The 27,397-nt window shown below is 36.7% G+C and overlaps 1 protein-coding gene across 4 annotated transcripts in view; it reads left to right on the top strand.

The window, feature by feature from the left end:
* LOC136810498 (ataxin-2-like) overlaps positions 1-26,963 on the top strand; it is a 39,438-nt gene extending 12,475 nt beyond the window's left edge. The window contains exons 1-21 of one of the 4 annotated variants that reach the window (XM_067067071.1): positions 2,709-3,071; positions 4,021-4,099; positions 4,570-4,644; positions 5,202-5,273; positions 6,824-6,949; positions 7,419-7,568; positions 8,034-8,134; positions 9,324-9,432; positions 9,952-10,222; positions 14,592-15,377; positions 16,137-16,189; positions 17,937-18,096; positions 18,395-18,632; positions 20,619-20,706; positions 22,096-22,339; positions 22,762-22,907; positions 23,610-23,760; positions 23,903-24,103; positions 24,815-24,952; positions 25,481-25,563; positions 26,627-26,963. In XM_067067071.1, the coding sequence (XP_066923172.1) occupies positions 3,043-3,071; positions 4,021-4,099; positions 4,570-4,644; positions 5,202-5,273; positions 6,824-6,949; positions 7,419-7,568; positions 8,034-8,134; positions 9,324-9,432; positions 9,952-10,222; positions 14,592-15,377; positions 16,137-16,189; positions 17,937-18,096; positions 18,395-18,632; positions 20,619-20,706; positions 22,096-22,339; positions 22,762-22,907; positions 23,610-23,760; positions 23,903-24,103; positions 24,815-24,952; positions 25,481-25,524 (3,261 nt within the window). In that variant the 5' untranslated portion in view covers positions 2,709-3,042 and the 3' untranslated portion in view covers positions 25,525-25,563; positions 26,627-26,963. Of the gene's footprint in view, positions 1-2,708; positions 3,072-4,020; positions 4,100-4,569; positions 4,645-5,201; positions 5,274-6,823; positions 6,950-7,418; positions 7,569-8,033; positions 8,135-9,323; positions 9,433-9,951; positions 10,223-14,591; positions 15,378-16,136; positions 16,190-17,936; positions 18,097-18,394; positions 18,633-20,618; positions 20,707-22,095; positions 22,340-22,761; positions 22,920-23,609; positions 23,761-23,902; positions 24,104-24,814; positions 24,953-25,480; positions 25,564-26,626 lie in introns of those variants that run through there. The other 3 variants (XM_067067070.1, XM_067067068.1, XM_067067069.1) reach the window with 3 other exon arrangements.
* Positions 26,964-27,397: the final 434 nt, after the last annotated feature.

Here is a 27,397-nt window from a genome sequence, read left to right as displayed (position 1 = left end):
CTGTTTCATCTTTTCATTTTCCCATCATGTGTTACTGTTTAAAATGTCCAAAAATTGTTAAATTTCGAAGGCGAGAGTGTATTAATATTGGCACAGTCAAAAATTTAGCCATTTACGATGACATTTTTAGCAAATACCAGATTCTTTATGTAATATAAATATAGATTTCTTTTAGCTTTTAAAGGGGTATCAAATAAGAATCATGGTTTCAGCCCACTTTTCAGGTGCCCCCATTGAAGCATGGTGCCCCCAACGAATTAGGTCTCCTTGAGAAATTGCTTTGATAGGTACCCCTATTCAGCCGATAATTTTTTTGAATTGACACTTTTTGTTCTTTTGTCATTCCTAAAATCTTAATGATTTTTAAATCTTTCTAACGATGAAAAAACAAGACTATAGTGTTATTATATAATATACAGGAATGTACAAGGAATAAATATTAGTACCAGTAAAGATTTCAAAACGTCTACAGAAGATTGTTATCAGTTATGTTAATGTGAAACAGAGCCAAAAACAAAACTGGCTACCATGTTTGTTTACTCTTATGTCCTAGCTTCTCAATGATAGTGTGGGAAGCGCTCACGCATGAACGCCTGCTAATAAGCTTTGTTGTTATGCTATAAAGATGGCGGCTGTAAATCAAAACAACCACATTAGAAAAATATAGCAAAATATGGCATGATGGGAAACTGGGAAACGAAAGAAAAATTTGATGGGAAACTAGGTGCTGGGGTAAAAAAATTCAATAATTTGAAATATTTTGACATATTCGATTTGGAAAATATAGCCAGCCCCCAGAGCCTCCATCAAGACAGCTAGGTACCCTTAATGAATAGGTAACCCCAAAGAATTGCAAGGCATTAGCCCCCCTCTACTAACCTGGCCTAGGTGCCCTTCAGATTTTTGGGGGGCTGACACCATGAGAATCTTTGGTCATGATATCATGTTTGCTCGTACTTTACTGGTCATTTTCGTTAAAATAATTCTTGCACTCTCAGTGCAGTTTCCCCCCCCCCGAGAGGGGGTGACCAACTAAAGTGCACTTGTCCAGCCGCTCCTTCGCTTCCCGACAGACCCAACCCCTTAGAGCCAATCTTTTTCCCGAAGTGTCACTGTTTATCTCTGATATTATTTGTGAACTTTCTTAGATGTCATGTCTTTTAGTTATGTAGTAGTATACTCAAAAAAGCTTAAAAATCGTTTTAGTACCATGTACTAAAACGGTGGTATACAGACTAAAATTTTTGAAATTGTTTAGTACATTGGTACTAAAGTTAGTGGTTTTCATCATTTACTACTCTCGGGTACCTAATAGCCGGGGGGGCCCGCTAATTAATTTTTCAAAAATTTTCCACCCAGAACACCCCCCACCCCCCTATTGATTTTTGGGAAATTCTTTTTGAAAGTTACCTCTTTTGCCCTAATTCTGCTGTATCAGCCTCCTTTTCGAACCTTTTCCACCCAGGACATTTTTATTCCAACCCCCCCCCCCCCCCCCCCGCTTATTAAATTTTGAGATTTTTTCAAACCCCCCTGCTTATTCCAAACCCCCCGGCTATTAGGTACCCGAGAGTATTTGTCTTGAAAAGGCCAACATTTGGTGGTCTCTGTGTCAAAAAGTCCCTACATCTATACTAAAAATACCACTCTTCTCCAAAACGGAGTGTTAGTATGCAGAAAATTCTCAAAAACCCTTTTAGTATACATCAGTATATATATACGTCTGTGATTTTAATACCCGTTTTTTTTCATAAGAACAAACTATATAAAAACATGAGACTTCAATGGCCAAAATGTTAAGAACCAGTTAAGAACATTTAAGGCTTGGTGAACTCAGAAACACCCTATGTCTTAGGAAAATGGTCAAAAATACTCACATAATGGTCAAAATAAGAACATGTTAAGAACATTTTTAGGGTTCAAAACTCAAAAAGTTAAAAACATCGGAAGACTTCAAAGATTTTTGATGTTCTTTAAAAAAAAACGTGTACTGTTTACATGTTAAACACTTTCTGAAAGTGAAATTATATCAAATTTAATGAAAAAACTTAAAAAATAAGGTCTGAATCTGCATATTTATATACAGAGAACTTGTTAAATGTGTAAAGACATTTTTGCAGTGCATCACTACAAAAAATACAGAAGATAAAAAATGTACAACTGAAGTTAAAATTGTAAATGAAATGCTCACATTTTTAATAATATCTAATCACCCATCCTCTCAAAAGTATAAAGTTTGTAAAACATAACTCTTAACATTTTCAATTTTGAATAATTTTTCAAAATTATCATTGAAACAGAATTGATTTTAAAAGAAAGTAAGAAAAAAGTAACAAATATAACCCATGAAAAGTACCATACATTAGCAATTCTGTTGCCAAAATGTGCTCGAATTTGTAAAGTAAACCTCTAAAGTTCTAATGCCCTATAACCCTATATCAAAACAGATTAAAAGGCTTAAAGATCGTCTGAAATCGTCAAGCTCGTGTGACATTTAAAACCTTTTTAAGTCATTTGGACACTTTCTGTTTCTCAAATATTAAAATTTATTCAATTCACTCACTTCTTTATGCGAATAATAAGCTTCCAAAGTTGCATAATTATTGAAATTCTTTTTGTTTATTCAGCAACTTGTTTTGTAATCACTTTTGAACTGTCATTTAAATAGAAAGAGTAATGAGAGAGAGCTGATGTAATTTAAATGTGCTTCTCTTTTAATGGAATAAAATCTGAGCTTGTAATATGAGACTATTTTATTATAGCAAGTTTAAAAACAGTCTGCACATGGTGCCTTATGATAATGTTATCAACGTGACTTTTATATGATTGTTGCAATAATTTTTTTTGTAATGTAAAATGGCTTTCTTAGAAAGATTACACACAAGAGTTTTTTTGTTTATTCACTGATTAACCACAGATTTTTATCCTGGACACAATAACAATATACCTGAAAATTCGATTTAATTAGTATTTTAATAAATGTGAACACCTGGAACGATAAATCTATATCAAATTGTTTTGATTTGTTTGGACTTTTCTGGGATGGTGGTGGCTCTATTATTTGCATCAAGGTATTACTAATGGTACTTATACTTATTAAATATTACACTTTTTATGAGAACATCCAAATTTTTCGAATCCTTGGGATGTTCTTAACATTTTGGGTTTCAAGCCTAAAATGTTCTTAAAATGTTCTTACATTCACTATTTTGCTCGTCTACTACACGTCAAGAAGTTTTTCACCAATGAACGCTACGATGCAATGATTTTAGACATTTGACGTCATTTGACCCCGTCAGACACCCAAAACAGTTTCTGATTGGTACATTATCTTCACAGAAAGCTCATTATGTTTTACCAAGGTCATTTGACGGCAACAGTTTCTGTTTCAAGGAGTCCGTGTTGTACATGACATTCTATAGTGTAATCTCCATAACTCGAACACACACACGCAGGGGTTTTGCTTTGTTTTTTGGTAGGCTGGCGAATGAAAAATTAGCTCTGGCAATTTCTAGATTCTTGCCCGGCGAATTCGCAATGTATTGATTAACGTAAATATATACTTGAGGCGGCGAATCGAACTTTTCGAACGGCGAATTAGAATTTTTTTGATCCTTGGAACGGCAAAATTCGCCGTTCGCCGGGCCTAAATAAGATCCCTGCACACGGGGAACACAAGTTTGTTCGAATAGCGTTAAGTAATGTTATTGAGTAACTTATAGGTCATTGTTAACTAACGGCCATCAAACTAATGCTAGATAAGGAGACATTCGAGTTATAAAGGTTTGAGTTAAATAGACACTGTGCTTTATTGATTCGTTAGATCATTTTCAGTCAATGTAGATGTCTATCCAAAATGTCAGTGGTTGTAAAGCTTCTCGTTTTGCCTCAATCTAAAAAAGGTTCTTCAAAAGTCTCTCTTTCTATCATTTTCAGCATTTTGTCTAAAATTGAAATCCTTGAAATCACATAATTACTAGCTCTCGCAAACCCCTGCTATTTTTGTTCCCTTTTTTCCAGACACATTAACAAGAAGAAGAATCACAGTGGGTTCGGTTCCGGTGGATCCAATTCTACAAACTGGCGTGAAACAACAAAGGTCAGTGTTTTCTCTGCAACATCCCACTTTCATTTTGTATCTGTAAGTTGTGAAAGTCAAGGCACTCTATAGTCAGTAAGTAAGTCTGCGACCCCAGTCAGAGGCGACCCGAAGGCTCCTCTTTCGATAGCTATCTACCCGAAGGTAGGGAAGGGCGCCACTCTTTTTCCCTGGATTGCTCCACTTACCCTTGATCCTTCTCTTAATTGCTGGGCCTCAAGCAGACATGCATCAAATACCATTTTGGGAATCTTTGGTATGACCCGGCTGGGGTTTGAACCCACAACCTTGCGAACAGTAGCCGGGTGCTCTACCACTGCACTACGGTCGGCACTCTATGGTCGCTTTCCTGTCACTTATAAATCAATTAGCGTGTAAACGGAATAGCTTTAATAATATTTTTTCATAATATGAACCTTACTCGTTTCATCATATAGTATTTTGAGCTTATTTTTCTTGCTTTCTTTCAGAACAACAACTACAATGATTTCGCTACGAACGGTTACAAAAACCATCATTTAACAAGCGCCTTCGTTACTCTGGTGGTGAGTTTCGTCTTTGTTTCCCAAAGTTATGAAAACCCAATCTGCTCTTTTTATGCTAGCCTGGGGTTCACTATTTGATAGACTAATTACCGCGATTAGGTGACCCGGTAGTATAAAGTAGTTCTCAATTTTGAGCTTAGGTGGACTGTTCGAACGTTGTCGACAGTTTCTAGTCTACTTCACTGAACTCAGCGTCATTAAGGAGCGATGACCAAGTGGTCAAAGGCGTCAGTGTCTTAAACCAGGGGCTCGCGGTTCGAATTCCCGCTCCTTCCAATGTTCCGTTCAGTTCATAGAAAGCCGAGCCAGCTGGCCGTGGACCCCATGAAAACAATCGAAAGACTGTCTAGAAGTCCTAGATTACTGAGCTATCCACATAAAATATCGACTCTATCAATGTTAACAAAAAAGCAAAGTTCAGCCAGAAGTAGACTCTTCAGTTGGTGCGGTATTTTCATTTCATTTTTCTAGTCCCCACACTTCGCCCAAAGGTTTGAGTAGAAGGAGAAATGACTATTGATTTTCATAATCACCATTATTCATTCTTCATTCTCCAGGGACTAACAGTAGAAGTACAAAAAACAGATGGACACATTTATGAGGGGATATTGGAAAGTGTGTCACCCGATGTAAGTGTTAAGAAGAAAAGATGTGACTTCGAAAGTCTTGTTTGCACTCGACTAGTCATATTACCTTATTCAGGCAGTTTTAGGATGTCTACGGCCTTGAAAACTGTTAAAATCTGATCTAAAACGTGAATATAAAATTTTCCACGAGAAACTTTAGCTTTAGTATTATCAATAAGACATTAGGTATTTGCTTGACTCGCAAACATCTTATTACCTTTTTGTAAAAAAAGTATATGAAGTCTCTCGTTTACCATGCTCAAAGGTTTTCATTCCCCCATTTCAAGAGACTCCCCCAGCGGTAACTCTGGTCACGCAATTTTTGGTCTTCAACCTCGATCACATAAAACAGCAGAAAACTTTGATAATCACTTTATTCCTCTAAAAAAGTCAAAATCACGCATCACGGCTCAAAAATCTTTCAAATCACGTTTTATCACGAGATCGCGAAGAAAAAAATTCGAAATCACGCAATCATGCTAGAAAAAAGTCCCGATATCACGCAAACGGCTTGGGGGACTTTTAAGCGAATCAGAGTATTAGAAAATAGTAGAAAATAATGTGAAAACATGAAACTGGTGAAAACATTCCCATAGTTACCCTATCTTTTGAGGTTCTTCTTATTGGCGTGGAAGTCTTTAGATCCGAATCTCATTCTCAGTTTGGGAGTTCGCTATCAACTAAGGTTGAGAGTTGCTTATACGCTTCTTGCTTTTCCTGTTTATATCACCCCGTCTCTATGAAATATAGTGGAGTTTCCAGAACTCGCACACGAACGGGGAACGCAGATTTGTTCGAGTTAAGGAATTTCAAGTTATGAAGTAAGGCTTAGACCATGTTCAGACGTTACGGTTCCGCTCCGTTCCGTTCCGAAATGGTTCCGGAACAAGTGTGAACGTCAAAAAATAAGACGTTACAAAGCAAAACAGATCGAAACGGTTTCGCTCTACTTTTGTCATCGGAACGGAACTGCTCCGTTTTCTTGCTTCGAAACGTTCCGAAACCAATATGAACAAATTCGATTCGTAACGAAAATCATACCGGAGCGAAACGGAACAGTAACATGTGAACATGGTCTTATAAGGCATTGTTAACTGATGTTTCGAATTTTGACGTTCGCACTTGTTTCGGAACGAAACGGAACGGAACGGAACGGTAACGTCTGAACATGATCTGAGGGACCATAAAACTTGTTCGAGTTAGGGACTCGTTCTAGTTACAGAGGTTCGAGTTTAAGTGACTCTTCTGTAATTTTCATCTTTCGCCGTATATTGTGATGATCAAACTATCAACTTGGTCTAATGTCGACACCCCTCCTCTAATTCCGACACCCTTTTTATCAGCTGAAATTTATAGAAAGGTTGAAATCTGTTTTTCTTTGCTTAGTGGTCAGAGAGGAATAATCCTTTTTCAATCAGTGATTCAAGCTTTCATATTATTCCTTTCTCTGAAGAAGGGTGTCGGAATTAGACAAGGGATGTCGATATTAGACCAACTTGCGGTACTCTTTGGAATGAAGCCATCTGACTCTTGATATTCTGTTTCTTTTCCAGCTTGAAGTTCATTTATGTCATGCATCATTGAAGTCAATAAATGGAGAATCGATAGAAAATGGGGACTCTAACCAACATAAAACTCTTATGTTCCAATTTTGTGACATTGTCAGGTGCAATGCCAAGGTAAGATTCTCGGTGGATACCATAAGCGAACAAATTTTCGCGGGAAAAAATTTTCTTGGATTTTAATTTCGCGGATTTTTGACACATTCCCAAAATTTAAAAAAAATCACATAAAAATTGGTCTTTTTAGGGCAAATTAGGCCATATTTTACGTAAAAAGTTGTTTTAACCGCGAAATTAAATCCGCGAAACTTCCGAATTTCGAACTGTGGACCGCTAAATTAAATTCCGCGAAAATTTCTTCCCTTTAGAAACAATTCATCATTTTGATTGTCTTCCAATTATTTTTAAGCAAACACAAACGTTTCCTTAGCGATTTCCTTTCTTGGACTTGTAAAGTTTGTCCTAAAGTTTTTTCAATGCAATGAAAACACAAGAAATAGAAAGTTTCTTTTCGTCGCAGTTTTTGTCTGTCTGTTCAAGGCCTATAAAAATTACTGTTTTACACTCAAACTATTTTTGTTTTTAGGATGTAGACTTGGATTTTGCGAAGCGTCAAAACTTGATGACAGACACAGCCATTTCAGGGGGAACTGGTACATTTGTGGAACGGGAACTTGTTCAATGGCAAGCCGAAGAAGGGGACACGGTGGACGGCGCCATCAATGAACTCGATACCGTAAGTTATTTGGAACACACTGTAAAGTGTAATGGAATACGAAATTTTTTTAAATTCAATTTTTGGCGTAAAATACCGTAAATTTGCTACTTTGGACGATAATTAAAACAATTCTTAACTGACCTTTGGCTGATTGGCGAAAATTAATACAGAAAATTTCGCGATTGAATTAATCCGAATTGAAAAATTCAATATTTCATTTGATCCGTTTGGATGATTATTATTATAGGGTGATTTTAGGATACGCTTATTTTCATACCCCATGTTTTATGCTAAAGAAACGGATTGTTCTCCCAAGTCTCTGTTTGAATTCGAAATTTGTGGCGATTTTGTTTTCATCCTTGATTATAATGATTCATTCTTGATATCTTATAAAGAAAATTATTTTTTTAATCAACGTGACCTTTTCAGGGAATTCAAGGTTTTAGTTTTAATAAAACATTTAATTTCGTTGACTTTTTCTAGATGGGGAACACTGGTGGATGGAAATTTGAAGAGATGATCAAACAACATGAAGATAATTACGGCACCGAATCAACATTCGATAGCACTATGTCTAACTACATGTAAGATCCTATTTTAGAGACAGAAACAACTGTTGATAACATTGTGTTGTATACAACAAATCTAGAGTGGAATGCTGTTCGTGCAATCAATAATGAGTAATAGACTATTTTGAATGAAAATCAATTGAAGAATTTGTGTACAACAGAAGTTGGCTTGCAATAAGTTTGCCAACTCTTATTATTCAAAACCTGAAACAAATCTGATTCTTTTTTTTTTATCGTCTCTCTCGTCTCTAAATAATAATAATAATAATACTAATAATAAAGAGCCCTAAATATATCTAAGATTCTGTAGTTTTGATCATCGTAAACCTCAAGGTCAGATCCATAAAGAATGTGCCTACGTCGTGTGTACTTCAAAAATAGATAAACAGGTATTTATAAAGTTAATTAAAACCGAATAAAAGTATATAAAAAGATGATTTAAAACATGCTGTTTTGTTTAAGTTGCAGAGATGATTTGACTGTGTAACTTCCCCCTTTTACATAATGAGAACCGAGAGGTATGAGGTTGGAGGTATTATCTTGGTATATGAATACTAAAAGGGGTTTCGAGAAACGTTTGCATACCACCACCCCCATTTTAGAGAAGTGGTATTTTAGTACCCATGTCATGTACTAAATTTTTTAGGGACATTAAGACAGACTACCCATTTTTGGTCTTTTCAGGACAAAATTTTGTCTTCTCGGGACGATTTTTCTCAAAAGAGCTGATTTTTTCAATTTAAATATTCATTTTTTGCAAAAATTGATACTTTTAACCAATGCTGCTTCATGAATTGAGCAATACCAATTTACTAAAAAAATCGTAAATTTTAGTCTGGATAATCACCTTTTTGGTATTTTAGTACCGCATGGTACTTAAAGGATTTTGAAGTTTTTTGGGTTTTCATGATATGCACCACTGGAGAGTCTTCTGAGAACTTTTAAAATTTTCCACCCAATACGTCACTTAAACAATAGAAAAAGTGACGTATTGGGTGGAACAAAAACGGAAAAGTTGCATAATTTCGTGAAGTCATTGCAGTGGTGCATATCATGAATACCACCATGACATTAAATATCATGATGTCCTAGATTTTAGTACTGAGAACCTCCTCGATGTTTACTCTAAAAAACTAAAAAACTCTAAAAAACTTCCAGTCTCCTTTTGACCAAAAAATGAGTCATAAATTTTCTTTCTAAACAGGACTCCCCTTGAGAACTATGATGAAGAAACAAGGCGAGCACTGGAAGAAAAAGCAGAACGGACTGCTCGCGAAATACAAGGCGATACGAAACACAAAGAATTCGAACAGGTTGGTCTCCTCTAGTCTATTCCCTCTGACTTGAAAAAACTTTTTTCAGTTGAATTTCTTGATATTCGTGACGTAATGTTTTATACAGGAAAACTAAAAAAAGCACGGGTGTTTGCCACTAATTTTGAATTTAAACAATTAAACCAGTGGTGAAAGCCCAGGGTGTTTTGGATGCATCCGTATAAAACATTACGTCATGAATAATAACATGTATATGGACCATATATTTGTATCAATTATGCTCATTAGATTGTATCAGTTGTAGATGGAATTACAACTTGTTACAGTGGAGTCTTCATAATTCTAACCCGCACGGTGAACACAAATTTGTTCGAGTTAAGGAAATTCCGAGTTATGGAGTAAGGTTTATAAGGCATTATTAACTGAAGGGACGAGAATATTTGAGATTTGAGTTAAGGTGACATAGGTTCGAGTTACAGAGGCTCGAGTTAAGAGACTTTGCTGTAATTACGGTGATGCGATATCTAATTTTTCTTAAATATTCTCTTTTCAAAACAGGCGGACAGTGGTCAAGGCGAAGAAGAACTTTTCAGTGCTGTTCATCGTACACCTTCAAACCCTTCAAGTAACAACATGTCGTACCCAAACTCCCCTCGAAATGCCGATGGAAAACCTATGGGCGGTGGTGCGCGAGGAGGAAAAAACGCCCAACAACCGCCCCGCTTTCAACACCGCAGAAGTCAAGAAGATGTAACTGGAGGCGCACCCCGGATTCATCATGGCGGAAGTCAAATGCAAAGAGTCAATGGCGGCAGCCCAAGACACCCTCGTAAGTGTAAATATTTATTGACTTTCTTTTTTTCGCCCCACCTTATTTTCTCTTATCATTTTGACTTTGCTACAGGTACTAATCTTGATTAGCCACGCAGATTTTATCCATCAATACAATACTCCTTTTTGACCGTAGTAGCGCGGGCATTTTTTTCTCCGCTTTATCCCACTAAAACCGTCCCAATCCTTTTTTGACGCATTTTTCTATTTTCTATTGGTGCGAAAAAAGGACTGGGACGGTTTTAGTGGGATAAAGCGGACAAAAAGTGCCCGCGCAGCAATTGGTGGCTACGGTCGAAAAGGTGTATAACTGTATAGTAAAAAAGGGAAAGATAACTAAAATTCTTTGACTCGAGGTGATTTAAAAGTAAATTTATTTAACTGTTTGACAAGTTTGAATGACTGGGCTGATTTTTACAATTAGTTATAAATAAAATATTCCACGGCTAAAATTGCGGAATGTACAAAATGAATGAATAAGTGAATGAATAAATGAATGTTTCATGTTACACCATGTTACAGTTCCTGAAGTAAGCAAAATAGTCTTTTTGATAACTACTTTTCTTTTTCCAACAATGACAAGAAAAGGACAAATGCAGCTTTCATCCTATTTTTTACGAAACTGTCACGGTCAATCTATGTGTTATCAACCATTACTTTGGGCTCCATTTGGCGGGTTATTTTGACTTCCATTCTCCTGGGTATTTTCAAATCTAGCTGCCTCTAGATGCGAACTTTCAACTGGAGATCTTCTCCTTGTACATTGTATCTCAACATTTCCAATATCCTGTTGACGAACCTCTGGTAGTGTAGAGTATCTCACCAACCCACAAATAACAAAAGTAGACTCCTTGTCTGTCTCGATAAAGACATCGCCTCGAGAGGCAGTAAAAGTAGTAGTCCTCTCCACTTCATCGCCCATGTTGAAATAGCTCATTTTCCAGTATCGGTTTCTGCTTTTATAGTTAATGACGTCACCACTCTCGCTGTCGAGCTTTTTATTCTCTCAAAATACAGATTCGTTGTCCGTTTGAAATTTCCCTGAATGCCTTTTGTCGTGTTGTGTGTATTCTACTAAACTACTACTCTTGATTACTCCCTGAATGCCTTTTGTCGTGTTGTGTGTATTCTACTAAACTACTACTCTTGATTACTCCCTGAATGCCTTTTGTCGTGTTGTGTGTATTCTACTAAACTACTACTCTGATTACTCCCTGAATGCCTTTTGTCGTGTTGTGTGTATTCTACTAAACTACTACTCTTGATTACTCCTGAATGCCTTTGTCGTGTTGTGTGTATTCTACTAAACTACTACTCTTGATTACTCCCTGAATGCCTTTTGTCGTGTTGTGTGTATTCTACTAAACTACTACTCTTGATTACTCCCTGAATGCCTTTTGTCGTGTTGTGTGTATTCTACTAAACTACTACTCTTGATTACTCCCTGAATGCCTTTTGTCGTGTTGTGTGTATTCTACTAAACTACTACTCTTGATTACTTTCAAATAAATCCTGCAGTTGTGACCTTGATATGATTATTATTATCAAGTCTATTTCGATATTTTTTTTATAAGCACGTTACAAATTACTTAGTTATTAGCTTTTCTCGAGATTTGCTCATTCGTCCTTTATGATTTTTTTGCACAAAGGTGCCTAACTATAAACCCTCGAATGTAACGGAGCCCGATTTTGGAAGAACAATTCGGGGGGGCAAATTCTAGCCAAAAAAAACGGGTAAAAAAGGGTTTTTTGGACTTTGTTGAAAACTGGATCGTTAATTTTCCTGATTTTTTGCATAAAAGTAGGGTGCCATCATCGGTGAAAGATTGTTGAAGTAGATTTTCACACAAAACATTTTTCGCCTAAAGAATTGAATCTTAATTCATAAGAAACGCTATTTATAAGCATACATCGATGTTCTTAGTCAAATTACTCAATTTTTTTATGAGATGGATATTTTTTTTACTCATGAAGGCTTAATTTTGAAGAATATTTGTGTTTGACATGAAATTTTGGCTGCTAGACGTGTTTTTCTAGAAAAAGTGGCCAAATTCGATATTTTTTTTATAAGAACATTACCAATTACTTAGTTATTAGCTTTTCTCGAGATTGGCTCATTCATTCTTAATGATTTTTTGCACCAAGGTGCCTAACTATAAAACTTCGAATGTGACGTAGCCCGATCTTGGGAAAAAAATTTGGGGGCAAATTCCAGCTAAAAAACATTTTTTTTGGACTTTGTTGAAAACTGGATCATTAATCGCTTAACTTAATAATTGACGTCAAATAAAATCTGTGCGGTTGTGCTCTTGACAATGCAACAAAATGGCGAAAACTTCTGAAAATCTTAACACGGAAATTTCATCAAAATATGGATCCTGCTCCCCAAATAAATGCTTTATAAATGAAATAATACGGGATAACGATGTCTTGCAGTGTAGGAAGTGTCAAAGATTTGTTCATTATGCCTGTTCCGAGCTTCCAGCCTACCAAGTACAGATTTGCCTTCAGTACAAAGCAAGGAGATTCGAATGTGCGAAATGCATCACAGTCACGCCAATATTATTAGAGAAGATCAAAACAAGTAAACAAAGAACGACCAATAACAAGGCAACAAATACTGAAGGTAAAGAGAAAGATCAAGATGAGCAATGTTTTTTCGCTAGACTGGATAGACTGGAGAAGAAGATCGACGATCTTGTAAACAAAGATGATGTCGTTAAAGGATCCAAACAACAACAGACATACGCTAGCATCGCTAAAGATGAGCTAAAGAAAAAAGACCACGATATAGGATCAAAGCAACAACAGACATACGCTAGCATTACTAAAGATGAGCTAAAGAAACAAGAGGTAACGATCAAGAATTTCATCAAAGAAGAGAAAGAAGAAGAACGATGGTTAAACTTAACAAAGTACAATATCATTGTTCACAACCTCGGAGAGAACAAACATGAAGACCTAGAAGAACAACGTGTCGGTGATAAGGATTATGTTGAAGAAGTTGTACAAAACCAAATGGGATTTAAGGTAAACATCGTCAGCGCAGAAAGAATAGGAGCTCGGAAGGACGAAATGTTCAAAACAAAAAGATGGCGACCCTTGAAAGTCGTTCTAAAGAACGAAGAAGAGAAACGTCATATTCTGGCATCAGTCCACAAATTAGAGAAAGACGAATTTAGAGTATCCGACGATTTTTCGAAGAAAGAACGCGAAACCATCAAAGAGTGGCATAGGAAGGCAAAGGAGAAAACAGAATTACAAAAGGATGGCAGCTGGATATATAAGGTTAGAGGAAGTCCTCGGACAAAACTCTACTTTAAGAAGATCTGTAACAAACCGGTTACTGAAAATGAAATATTGTAAAGACGACTGGTTAGGCCCATGCGCCTACAACTGTAAAATTGTAAAATGTTAAGCATGATTATTTCATAGAGGTCGATAGACCTGAGAAATATATTACTGTAAATTAATCTTCCCTGATTTTTTGCATGAAAGGGTACCTACCACCATCGGCAAAATATTGTTGAAGCAGATTTTCACAAAAACATTTTCTCGCCTCAATAATTGAATTTTTATCCATAAAAATCACTATTTATAAGCATGCATCAATGTTCGTAGCCAAATTACTAAATTTTTTGATGAGATAGATAGGACAATTACCCCCAGACAATTAAATTTATGGTGATCAAATAACTCAATTGTAGCCTTAATGTTCTTATAAAAAAAACTTATCTTTGGAATTTCCTGAATTTTTGAAAGATATTTTGAAGTTTTGTGAAGGAAAGTTAACTTTTGGTCATACATGTTTGTTTACAGTTTGTTGTTGTATGATGCAGACAATTTTCTCCTGTAAATGAGACCCGAAATGAGAGGTTCGAGTAAAAAATGGCTTTTTGAAAAATCGTACTATTAACAGCATCCTTATACACTTTCATACAGCATTCTTAAAACTACATTTCGTCCCTCACATGACTAAAGGTTCAATCTCAAATAATTGTCTTGGAAAATTGGAAATCTTGCAATCCTGTTCTGCCTTTGACATTGGCCTTTTTGTCCTATGAAAACATCGACTATTCCTCTACATGAAAAAAGAGCAATCTCAATCTCAAAGATGACCACCACAGTAAAACTCTAAATTTCATAAGGTATTAATTTTGAGATTAAACCTTAAGTCATGTGAGGGACGATTTGCAACAAGACGAATAGTAAAAAAGACTAACTGTAACGATCAAAATTTTGTCTCGAAGGTAATTGTTTGGGAGGGGGGGTAATTCTCTGGGGGCTGTCCTAAAATCTAATCGGGCTAGAGTTTTAATCTATTTATCAGGTTTTTTATACTGCTTTGTTTTCTTTATATTCTGTAGAATACCAACAACAGCAACACGAATATTCGAACAATCGATCACCACAAAACCACCAATCAGCTTCACCCTACAATAATCATCACCATAGTAACCATCATACTCACCATAGCAACCATCATGACCCTCATCACAAACAAGTACCAAGCAAAAACCAACCCACCGGTGGAGCACCACATAATCACTCACAAAACGTAGTGGTCGACCCCAACATCCCTCCACCGTTGAAGTCCTATTCTTCAGTAGCAGCGCGTAATAAACCAAGCGGTGGAATGCCCCCTCTACCAGGACAACAGCCTCAAGGAGTACAAATCACCAATAATATTGGACAACAGCCGCCTGTCAACAATGGGCGGCCGCCTATGAAAGCAGGTCCTCCCGCCCAAGCAGTGGAACCTCAAGATATAAGTAAAGCTCTACCTGTCAAACAAGAACAATTGCATAATGCAAAACAACAATATATCGCACAAGCTAAACAGGCTGTTGCTAAAAGTAACAGTACCCCTCCCGCCAATAAGCCACCTGTCAACCAAATGCCTATGTCAACTGGTACCCATCAAGACGCCCCTAAGGCGCCAACACAAGGCCCTCCCGGCTTGTCGTTAGCTGCTGGATCCGCCCCGACGCCCACCTCAAACGCCCCGAAAGCTTCGTATAGTAGTCGACTAAGCACGACGAACAAGACGGGTGCGGTTGAACACACGCGCATGGAGCAGATGCCAAGCACGACGCCAAGAGGACAGGGCGAAGTCATCAAGTTCGGAAAAATCAATAAGATTAATGAGGATGGTATGGCTTTTTTTGTCCGTAACTTTTTAACAACTCTTTTTGTGAATCAGAGCAGGTCTGATGCAGTACTATTACAGGTTTAGCGTAAAGTTTTCCCAGAAATAAACGAATTTATGCAAAGACCCTTTCAAAGGAAAAGAATTCTTGTAAAAAACGCTAATTTTGTACTTTCGCACCTCGAAGATAAGTTTTGTCAGAGTACTGTGTTAACAAGGATCGCAAGATTGACAGTTTAAAATGGTGCCAGATCATTTTTGTCCATAATCGAAGATATAGTCGATATTTTACAGCAATATATGAACTCTAACGGAGCGTTGAAAGTGGTATAGGTTCGTGGGGTTGGCGCTTTTAGACGTCTCAGCCATCGTTCCAGCCATTGGGCCATTCCATTTTATCTCCATACAGGGGGGGGGGGGTGGACAAACATTTCCAGGGGGTAACCCGAGAAGAATTTCCAGGGGGGTCTAAAGAAGTGTTTTTTTTTCCAGGGGGTAAATATAGTTATTCTAAAATTTGGACAAGACAAGTTTTATTTCGTCCACTGTCACTTTAAACCATTTAAAGTATAAAATAAAACTTTTCCGAGTGTTAATTTGCAAATTTTGCCATTTTCCAGCAGGTATCCTCACATTTCCAAGAATTTATTTTTGACATTAAAAGGTTCGTCCATCCCCCCACCCTGTATCAATTTTTAAATGGAACAGCCAATCGGTGTCGTAGATTTTTTCTGAAGATGATCCTTCTTTTCTTTACTTGCAGGTCGAAAAGAACCAGATCTTAACAAATTGAAAGATTTTTCACACTCCTTCAAAGTAAGTAATGCATGAATGCTTCTGCACGCTTTTTTTTTATAAGAATATGTTCTATAAGAATATCAGGGTGCTAAATTTACCAAATCGTAAGAATACCTTAAGAATTCCCTCTAGGGTGAATTTCACAGAATTTGATAAGAATACAGTCATTTTGTATTTGGTTAACAGAAAAAGCTGCTTCCTTTGTTAGACTTGAATTTGAACTTTGAGGCAAAAATGCAATTTTAGCTCCAAATGTTCATTCAAAAGTCCAAAACTCTCAAATTGATCATTTGTCATGTTTGTAAAAAGTCAAGTCTAAAAAAGTAATACTTGACCCTCATTCAAAGTACACAATTCTTATTAAAAGAAAGCGCGCATTTTACCGATGGTTTGTTTGTATGTCAAAATTTGGAGATTTTTTTGGGAACAGTTGAGTAGTAACACTTTTTATGTTCTTTTTGCCATATTGCAAATAAAACATTTTTAATTACAGGCATATGTCTAGATTTATTTTTTTGCGATAAACAAATTTGCGATGAACTGAAACCCAGCCTTAGGTTAAGCGAGTAGTGATTTCCCTAGACTATAGTCTATTTCTGACTGAACTGTGGTGCTTTTTGATGACTCTGATAGCGCTGAGTCCAGTGAAGTAGACTAGAGGACTTCGCCATCTTGATTTTGTTCACTTTCGTTTTCAAAAATTATATGAAAACATCAAAGCAATAAAATTTTTTCTGAAAATCCATTACAGTTTATGAAATTATAATAAAAACAAGAAAATACCTCCAAAATTTGAAAAAAATTGGTCTATCGGTCATGGTTTTCTGTTTGTTTTTCTTCAAAAAGGGACTGTATCTAGTGGTACGGATTTGCTACCACCTCAAGCAAAGCCAAAAATTGGAGCCTGCCAAATTACATCGGGCCACTTATCAGCGCCATCCAGTCTATTAAAAAGCTTTAATTGACCCCCGGGCTATGATTTCCCAGCCTTTCTTCAAATAAAGTTGGAAAACTTTCGTTCATGCCAAGGATATCTGGAGGTATCTACGACAGTTAGTCAGAAAATTGACTTGTCAAAGCTTGGAACTAAAGCTACCCTCAGAAAAACACACAGTTTCTATTGCATCTTTAGCTACCACCCACCCCTTCATTAGTCTGAATATTATTAAAAAGAGAGTTTTTAGAAGCTCCCAAAACTATACGGCAAAAATATAAAACAGGCTAAATTTTTCAATAATTTTTCACTCTATGATTTTTGCTTGAGACCGTTGTATTTGTCCCAAAATCACACCAAAGTGTCAGAAAAAAAATTGGCACCTAAGTTATTTTGATTCCTCTACCCATTAGCTTTCCAAAAATGTATAACAAGTGCTTTGACTAAAAAAATCGAGCGACCTCAAAAAAACGAACAAATTTCCCCCTACTACGGCAAAAATTCAAAATAAACTTCGAATATTCTAATACTTCGACATACCTTATCGGCCCTTATTGGTTTTATTTTTTCGTCGCTGAAGTAATAAGATCCGGCGTAAGGGGCTGGTTGTAAATTAAAGCGGACCTAAAAAGGACAGAAATTAAATTGTGGCGTAATAAGGGCCGGCGTTTAAGGGGTCGGCGTTAAATTAGGGCCATCGTAAGAAGGCGTCGGCGTTAAATTAGGGCCAGCTTAAGAAGGGGTCGATAAGGTAGCTGCTTTAAACCAATAAATTGCAGGTCTTCGGTATCGGGGGAATTGATATCTCACAAAATTTTCTTATAATTTTAGCTTGAATCAAAAACAAAAAAGACTGAAGTGAAGACAGACATGACCGCATCCACAACACATGTGGCTGTTGCAACCCCATCTTCCACGACCAAAGACAGTAAGGCGGTCGTCGAAGAAACAATCACGAAATCTGTTGCAAATGTTGCTTTATCTGCACCAGGTATATAATCTCTACGCCCATTGATGTCATTTCCACAGCGGGGTGTATTTTTTTAAGTCTTTTCAATATTGAACTATTTCATTCGGTACCAATGACATAATTTGTTTTAAATAATTCTAAATCATTGATATTTTGTATAGAATTCTTGGTCTGAGACGGACTAGTACAATAGTCATTGAGAAAGACCCCTTTAACTTAAGTAAAATACAAACTCAAAAGTAATGATGGTGCATGGTCCGTTTTCCTCAAAAAGTGTTGTTTTAAAAATTTCAACTTTTTTTTCTGTCTATGTTTACAGTTCCTGAAACTGTTCTTACATCTAAACCCAACACCAAAGACGTCTCCGCAAGACCTTCCATCACAACCACGACTTCTACAACAACTACTACAACTTCTGCAACACGAGTCGCGACATCTACAACCGACACTAAGAACGTCTCAACAACAACTCCGACAGTTTCAACGACAACTACGACATCTGTTGTCTCTAGTGTTGTCAGTGCTACCGTCACAACCTCCTCTACGACACCTTCCAAGTAAGTAAAATCAATCAGAGAGGAGTATATTTGATTCTAAAATACTTGTACCTAGGAGTATGGAGTATTTTAAAAACTCTTTCTAATTCGAAATTCCAGCTGGAGAACTAGCAAGAACGCGAACCGGAACACTATCTTCGTTAGATGAGATATACGAACTATAGAAATTATTTTATTTTTATTAATTTATCTCTCCTTACTGAAAATGAGTCCTAATTGTTGAAAGGTTAGAACAGCAAAATGTGGAATTAGCTAAATAATTATTACTCTATATGATATGGTGACAGGAAAATTGTCCCCGGAAATCCCCCTCCCCCCCCGGAAATTTGCCCCAGGAAATTATCTCCCAATTAATAATGACCGACATTGAGATTCAGCATACAAAAAGCCAAAGCAATACTTTTTGAGAAAGTTATACTTAAATCAATCCTGGACATTAGTCTACTGTCTCTGTTTCTTAAATAAGCATGAGTTTGATCTTCTTTGTTTTATTACAACCTTTTTCCATGCTCAAATGTCAGTCTCTCTGGCATTTCCTACATGAGGTACATTTTCGGGATTAAATTACGGGGGTAATTTTCCGGGGGGGGGGGGGGTGCGGGGCGTATTTCTTATAATGATTGATATTTTTAAAAATATATTTCTATTTTTTCTTTCTGTTTTTTTGGACCTACCTCCGGGTGCCCCGGTGGAGGTCCTATGAATTAACCTCTGTCTGTTCGTCCGTTCGTTCGTTCGTTCGTTCGTTCGTCTGTTACCAGCTTTTCTCGAGATTGGCTCATTAGTTTTTTCTGATTTTTTGCACAAAGATGCAAAATGGCAATGGCCAAAATGTGACGGAGCCCGATTTTCGAAAAAAAATCATTTCCGGCCGAAAATGCCGGAAATATGCCGGAAAAACCTGTTTTTTGGCATTTTCTCAAGATTTCATCATTAGTTTTTTCTGATTTTTTGCCCAAAGATGCGTATTAGCAATGCCCAAAACTTGGCCGAGTCCGATTTTTGAGAAAAAATCGAAAATGCCGGAAATATGCCGGAAATCGCCGTTTTTCTGGATTTTCATTGGACTTTTTCCATGTAATTGGTTGTTTTTTTCATTCAAAAACATTATTAATAGCAATGCCCACCATCAAGCATGTTTCAATTTTCAATAAAATTGATTTTTGAAGCCGGAACTATTTAAAAATCGCCGGAACAACCTATTTTCGCCGGAAAGACAGTATTTCTTGATTTTCTCGAGCTGTACTTTATATTTTTTTATGAAATTTTGCACACTGATGCAAAGTGATAATACCTAAAATGTGACGGAGCCCGATTTTCGAAAAACATTTTTTTCCGGCCGAAAAAGCCAGAAATATGCCGGAAATACTGTTTTTTTGGCATTTTCTCGAGATTTTATTATTAGTTTTTTCTGACTTTTTGCACAAAGATGCGTATTAACAATGTCAAAAACATGGCCGAGTCCGATTTTTAAGAAAAAATTTTTTCCGGCGGAAAATGCCTGAAATATGGCGGAAATCGCCGTTTTCTGGGTTTTCATTGGGCTTTTTCTTTTTAAATGGTTGTTTTTTCATTCAAACACATTATTAATAGCAATGTCCACCATCAGCATGTTTCAATTTTCAATAAAATTGAATTTTGAAGCGGGAACTATTGGATTTTTTCATTATATTTCCAATTTTTTTCACACAAAAACATTATAGGTAACAATGCTCGCCATCAAGCATGATTCAATTGTCAATAAAACTGATTTTTGCGACCACAACTTTCTATTTATTTTTTCCTTACAACCCTTTCCTCTCCCTTATCAACAATCAATGATGAAATTTTGCGTTATGCATTTTTGCTAAACGCTATATTTTCTGACTGATTTTTTTCATTTTTCTCCTCGCATTGCTATCTAACTTTCATCATCAGGTAGGTCCATTCAGCATCTAGCTTGTTTATATATTGTTTAATGTATTCTCATTTCTTCTTTTGCCGTAGATTGAATCCTGGTGCGAAATCGTTTGTTTTCAATCCTGCAGTAAAGGAATTCAAACCGAAACCATCTCCAACCAAACATGTCAACAGCGTATGTACTCTTTCTCTTAACTCCACTCAATGAGTATTCTATACACAGACCCGATTTCTACGACTAATTTCAAAATTCATTGCCGTAGAGCATGGTATCAGCCCCCCCCAGAAATCTGAAGGGCACCTAGGCCAGGTTAGTAGAGGGGGGCTAATGCCTTGCAATTCTTTGGGGTTACCTATTCATTAAGGGTACCTAGCTGTCTTGATGGAGGCTCTGGGGGCTGGTTATATTTTCCAAATCTAATATTTCAAAATATTTCAAATTATTGAATTTTTTTACCCCAGCACCTAGTTTCCCATCCAATTTTTCTTTCGTTTCCCATCACGCCATCTTTTGCTATATTTTTCTAATGTGATTGTTTTGATTTACAGCCGCCATCTTTATAGCATAACAACAAAGCTTATTAGCAGGCGTTCATGCGTGAGCATGATTTTAGGAATGACAAAAGAATAAAAAGTGTCAATTCAAAGAAATTATCTGCTGAATAGGGGTACCTAACTCAAAGCAATTTTTCAAGGGGACCTAAATTGCTGGGGGCACCATGCTCAATGGGGGCACCTGAAAAGTGGGCTGAAACCATGTAGAGGGTCTGTTGTCATTGTCTTTTCTCATTTGAGATTTTTCAAACCGACCACTGCGATGGAGTGTTGATGAGAGAGGGAAGACGATGAGAGAAGTGCTGCTGTTTATAAATCATACTTTATCGCAGAGGTCTCCGTACGGGAATGCACACAGAGTGTACTACGAAGCGATAAACGTGAGATACACTCTGGTACAGAGTACTCAATGAGTGTTTAGGAGAAATCCATTTAATGTCATAGTGGCCCGGGAGATACTAGGGTTAAGGGAGGCTGGGTATGTGCGTGCCGGACCTTCCAAACCCTTACCCTTAGAGATACTCATTTTTGTTGAAAAGGTGACCCTTAGAGAGACCTTTTTTAATAATTTTCTTCGTCCTCCCCCCCCCCCCCCCCCCCAGTTTAAACTCTTTTGTCAACCTCAGCTTGTGTGTCTCAAATGTAAAAACGAAGACATCGTAATAAAAGGAGGCTGTGATATGTCTGCTGACGCATCTCGACTTAAACTCAAAGACGCTCTTGGCTTAACTTTGCCTGAGCCAAATTTGCATAGTTAGCGTCTATTGGTGAACTATGAGATAATCACCATAACTCGAACCCAGTCCTTCGCTCTTATCTTATGATATCAACTTAAACAATAGAGTGTCCATTATTACAATTCTTTGAAACAAATTTTCTGCTCGTCTGTCGATAAACCCTTAAACAAAACAGTTTTCATAACTTGATCTCTCTATTACTCGAATACATTTTTGTTCCTCGTGTTTGATCGAGTTATGGAGAAATTGCTGATCACCTTCCCTCATTATAGGACCACCACGTGACGGCTACTCCACATGTACACCACCCACAGCCACAAGCGTCGCATCAATACATTGCAGCAACGCCCGGCGGCGTTAACCAACAACAAGTTGTGATTGCCGCCCACCATCAACAAGCAGCCGCCCATCACCAACATGCGCCGCAAGTGGGTCCACAGGAAGTTATTCAGCCTAATCAACCACAACAGACACAACCACATTATATTACAAGACCGGTATATCGAACGCAATCATGTAAGAATTTCTGTTTTGTTTTGTTTTAAACTTTTTTTTGTTACTACAGGTGGTAAACTTTAAAACTTATTAAGGATATAATGATCTCAAAAATGTGAAACAGTGTTAATAGATGCTTGAATTTCAAAGAAATAAACAAACACTCTTCATTCGGACTATGTTTCGCGAGATTTAATTTCGAAAACAAATCTCGCGAAATTGCACGAGATCACTGACAATGCTATTTTTAACGTTTCATGGGTCACTTTATGCAAAATTTTGGTTGACGCAAAAATTTGTCTAATTAAAGTATCTTTGATCTAATAAAAGTTCGAGTTCACGGAGAGTTTTTAGTTCGACGGGAATTAGATGGATCGAACAAAGTTTGATGAATGAGTATATATAGACTCAATACATTCAATATTTTTCCTTTTTCTAAACAGATCCTTCCGCTGGCACGCCAATCGAGATGCAAAACAATTCACCCATATTGAGTAACCCAACATCGGTGTATCCGAGTGCAGCAGCGGGTTATGTACAGAATCAACCGCAGATGTTTGTACTGAACACGCAACAGTACCAGCAGCAGGTTCGTCTTAAGGTAGACTACACATAACTTTTTGATTAATGATTAATAGGATAAGATTCCTTGGATTTCTTGAAATCAAGTCCCGATGGAGATTTGAAATGATTTTATCAAGAATTCTGTGAAAAATAGTGAAAAACTACTAAAAACTACTAAAATAGAAGAAAAAATGAAAATTGAGATCTTCTAGAGAGGAAAATATTGAGCCTACTCTTCTTTCGGAAAGTTAGCTTTGTTTTTTGTAAACAAAGGAGAGATTTCCATGTGTAAAAAAGGTAAACTTGGTACTTTTCTAAGTTGTTAAAGTCCGTTCACTTTATGCGTGCGCTAATTCTTGTTTTACACTTGCTTACTAACATATTATATACCGTTGAAAAGATAATTCAGAGCGCTTTAATTTTTGGGGAAAATGATTCAAAAAAAAATACAAAATAAAGATAAAAAATGGAGAAGAAGAAAGATTTTTATCCTTTGTTTGTAGGAACTTCATTTTTGGTACAGAGGTACTTTGAAGCCTCCTGATTTCAGCTATATAATAATTATTTTTCTCTCAAAGTTCCTGCATCGAGCCCCTAGAAGGTAGCTCGTTCGAGTCGAAAAATGTTATAAAAATGGATTAATACTTTAGTTCGACTTACATAAAGATTCAACTTGTTCAAATTCGAATAAGAGAGGTTTGACAGTATTTACTTTTGCATCTTTCAGATGATGCAAGGTCAACAAGGACAACCTTATATGACGGCGCCTCACCCTTCCGCCATCCGTTTCATCAATCCAGCACAGCGCATGCCCAATACCGCCAATTTCCACCCACAAGATAACAATGCGACCATCGCATCAAGTTATATATTACAAGGTAAGGTCCACATTTTAAACAATTTTGAACAGAAATATTTTTACAGCCTCGCAAGCCATATCTTGAGTGCTTACACACTAAAAGGACGCCTCTGTATTCTCAAATATGTCATCGAAACGAACTTAAACATTTTCTCTTTTAGCGACACCTCATTCTGTGGCCACACCCCACCAAACGATGGCGGCTTCCTACCAACAACATCAAACGCCCTCTTCTCCCGCCACAGGGGGCGCCGGTTCAGTGGTGGTCTCACAACATTACGTACCGTCCCACCATCAGCAATACGTTATGAATAACCAAAATACAAATTATCAACATGTTGCGCACTCAATGCATTCACAAGGTAAACTTTACTCTATACTTGTATTTCCATCCTTAAGTTGCTGGGAAGAACTGATTCTAGAGAAATTCGGTCCCGGAAATATCACCCTACCCGGAAATCTCCTTTCGGGGAAAATTTCCAGGGTCTGATTGAACTTCTGTCACCGGCAGAAGTAAAGTGGACTCTAAGAATTTTCCATAAGATGCTTTTTATGATTCGAATCTCTATGACATTCCACCAAATTAGATTACACGCTCTGAGTCCGAATTAAGCAAAATTAAAGGTTTTGTCTTGATTGAAAGGTCCGATGATGCTGATGTAGTAAAAACAAGTGCGACAAGATTAGAAAAGGTTTTGAAAAAACGAAAATACATTGAATTAAAAAATTTTTCTTCAAAAAAAGGGATTTTTACTGATACTCTTCCGAATGTTTCATCTTATATTATAATCAAAACATTCGGTTGTAAATCTGCTCGAAATCAACTTTGCTATTCTTTTGTTTACAAAAGCAATAAAATGTGAGGTCACATCTCGAAACAACTTTCGATCTTTCACTTGTTTGCAGAATATCGTTGCGTAAAAAAAGTAGCTTAAATTTATCTGACTCAGCTTGAAGACACTGCATAAAATAAGCTCCTTTTATTCCCGTAAAGAGCCTTTAAGCATGTACTTAGCATCAGCTTTACCAACAAAATTTACACCACGCCTCTAAAAACGTGTATTCCTGTTTAGGGAACCCAGCGGCGGCAGCAGCGGCAACGGCCGTGTACCAGCAACGACCATCAGTATACACAGCGGGTGGACAACCTCATCATCAACAACAACACCAACAACCGTTCGTCGTTATACCACAACCCTTTCATCACCCAGGTAACCGAAAACTCTTTGTGGAGATTTGTCAGTTTTGAATTGAACTTAGCATTGATGAAGCCAGTTTTTACAAGGCCAAGATACGGCTGACGGCATTATAGCGTTATCGGCGCTTTAATGATTTTTATGTACGGAATTTTAAGTTTGCCTTGAAAAACAGATATTCACTCACAACTTACCATCAGATTTTACCAAGTGACTGAATCAATCTGGCTTAGATCTCTAGGCTAGCATTAGGCTATTGCCATTATTGATGGGTTTCGATAAGATAAGATAAGATAAAAAGCTGAAATGGAAAAAGAGGACAAGGTTAGATTGAGAGATTATTAGTTCTGTGAAATAAAAAGACGAAAACACATTATCTCGGCTCCCATTTTTATCAGTATTACTGCTGTTTTTCCAACTTTAAGGTAGAGAAAAACTGAGGCATTTTCGTCTTAGGTAACTGAAAATTCAGCATCTTAAAGGTTTCCCGAGTATATAGCCAACGGTGCCTAATTATGATAACCTTTCTTCTTTCTTTCTCAGGCCAAGGAGGGTTGATTCAGCCGAACTTTCAACAGGGAAATTAGAAAAGTGAACACATAAAAAACATAGAAAATGGTTCAATGGTAAGCTGGTTTATTTTTCATTCGACATCTTATCGGGTTGAGGTTTTGCGGGTCATTTCAAACCATTCATTTGGCTGTTAGGTTTTGAAACATTCTATTTTATTAAAGGTTTTGTTTTTAAATAAGAGTGATATCGTTTGCTTACTCATCAATTTTAATTTAAAAGCTTTTTCACATTGGATTGACACGGATGTGTAGCAAGATGATCAGAAAGAGGGAAAGAAAAACATTTTTTTGTTTATACCAGCACAATATAACAATAGGCAGACACTGTCCTGATTAGACAGGAGACCCGTCCTGTATTTTTATAATCTGATGTATACGGGACGGGTATGACCTGCGAGGCACAAATCTGCCTCAAAAAATTTACAGTGGAAAATTCGAAATTAGCGCTGCTGTCCTCACTAAAACAAAAACCAAATTTCGGAAGTTGCGCTTTCTCTAAGAAAGTGTGACCAGCAAAAGAATAACAAAATTTGATTGGCTATGTTTTCAACCGTTATTAGGATCTGGGAAATTCAAACTCTCAGGCCATACCATGCTATATATTTCGCCTCAAATTGTTCTTATAAAACCCACCCTTTTTCACAGACCCAGTAAGATATTCCATTGTTTTCAAGTCAAAAAAATCCAGTAGGGATAGAAAGTAGCATATTGATGATTTGTTTATTTAATTATTTTCAGTGGGGTCAAGAGCGGTGTATACTTTGCCATTTGGGGACGATATTTTAGCCAATTTTTTTCAGTGGAAGGGGTCCCACCGGGTCTGTGAGAAAAGGGGTGTTATAAAGATAGTGTGTATAGCAAAGATTTGGTGCATATGCACAGGGGGTAGATGTACCTGTCATGATGTTTACACGTTTGTCATAAGAACATCCAAAATTTTCCAAGCTTTCGAATGTTCTTAACATGTTCTTATTTTCACCATTTTGTGACCATTTTTATCAATGTTCCTAATAAATAGTTGTCAGCAAAGCCTCAAAATGTTCTTAACTTGTACTTGATATTTTGGCCATCGAAACTTTTAAATGATTTTACTTCTGCATTTCTCTATTTTGTGTAGGTATGCTTACGTGGGGATGTTCAAGCGTTCAGTTTTTGCAAATGAAGAAAACACAAAAAAATAGAAAGCAAATTCACGTCGGGGAAATGCTCCGAATCAAGGTTGAGAGAAGAAAAAAGAGACGAGATTACTAGTCTATGATTACAGATAGAATTGATAGATATTTTCTCTTCGGGAAACGATACAAACTTTGTATTTTATACGAAAAATATTTAGCAAAGAATAAGATTTTATGCATCCAGGATGTGACAATGCCAAAGCAATGTCTTTTCAAAAATTGGATAAAAAGATATTTTGATGAGATAATAAAAAGAAAGAATTCAGAAATGAAATAAAATTACTTTTGTTTTCATTTTTATCTTATCTGTCAATAAAATAATTTGACTAACTAATATAAAAACTTAAAAAAGAAAAAGAAATATTCAGTCCTCAATCAAAAGCACAGTTAGATATAATCCGTCCTCATGATTGTGGCGCGTTCTAGTTTGCGGTTTTTGCGAATTTAGGCCCAAACCGTAAAATTAAGTTCCTGTAAAATTTTTCAAATGCGGAAAACAAGGATCGAATAATTCACAGTACAGCTCTAATTTGCTTTCGAGTGAGAAATCCGCAAAATTAAGTTCCTGCAAATATTAAATATTAAATCTTGAACTGCGAACCGCAAAAATTAGTTCCCGCAAAAAATAAGTGACATCAAAAGACAAATTTCTATTTAGAACCCGTCTTTCTTTATTTTTCAAAATTTGTGTACAAAGTTGAAGGTTATTCCAC

This window comes from Clytia hemisphaerica, unplaced genomic scaffold, assembly GCF_902728285.1.
Source record: "Clytia hemisphaerica strain Z4C2 unplaced genomic scaffold, Clytia hemisphaerica genome assembly, whole genome shotgun sequence".
In the NCBI taxonomy this organism is placed as follows: Eukaryota; Metazoa; Cnidaria; class Hydrozoa; order Leptothecata; family Clytiidae; genus Clytia; species Clytia hemisphaerica.
The sequence above is the reverse complement of the archived record's forward strand: the minus strand, read 5'-3'. Positions and strand labels throughout refer to the sequence as shown.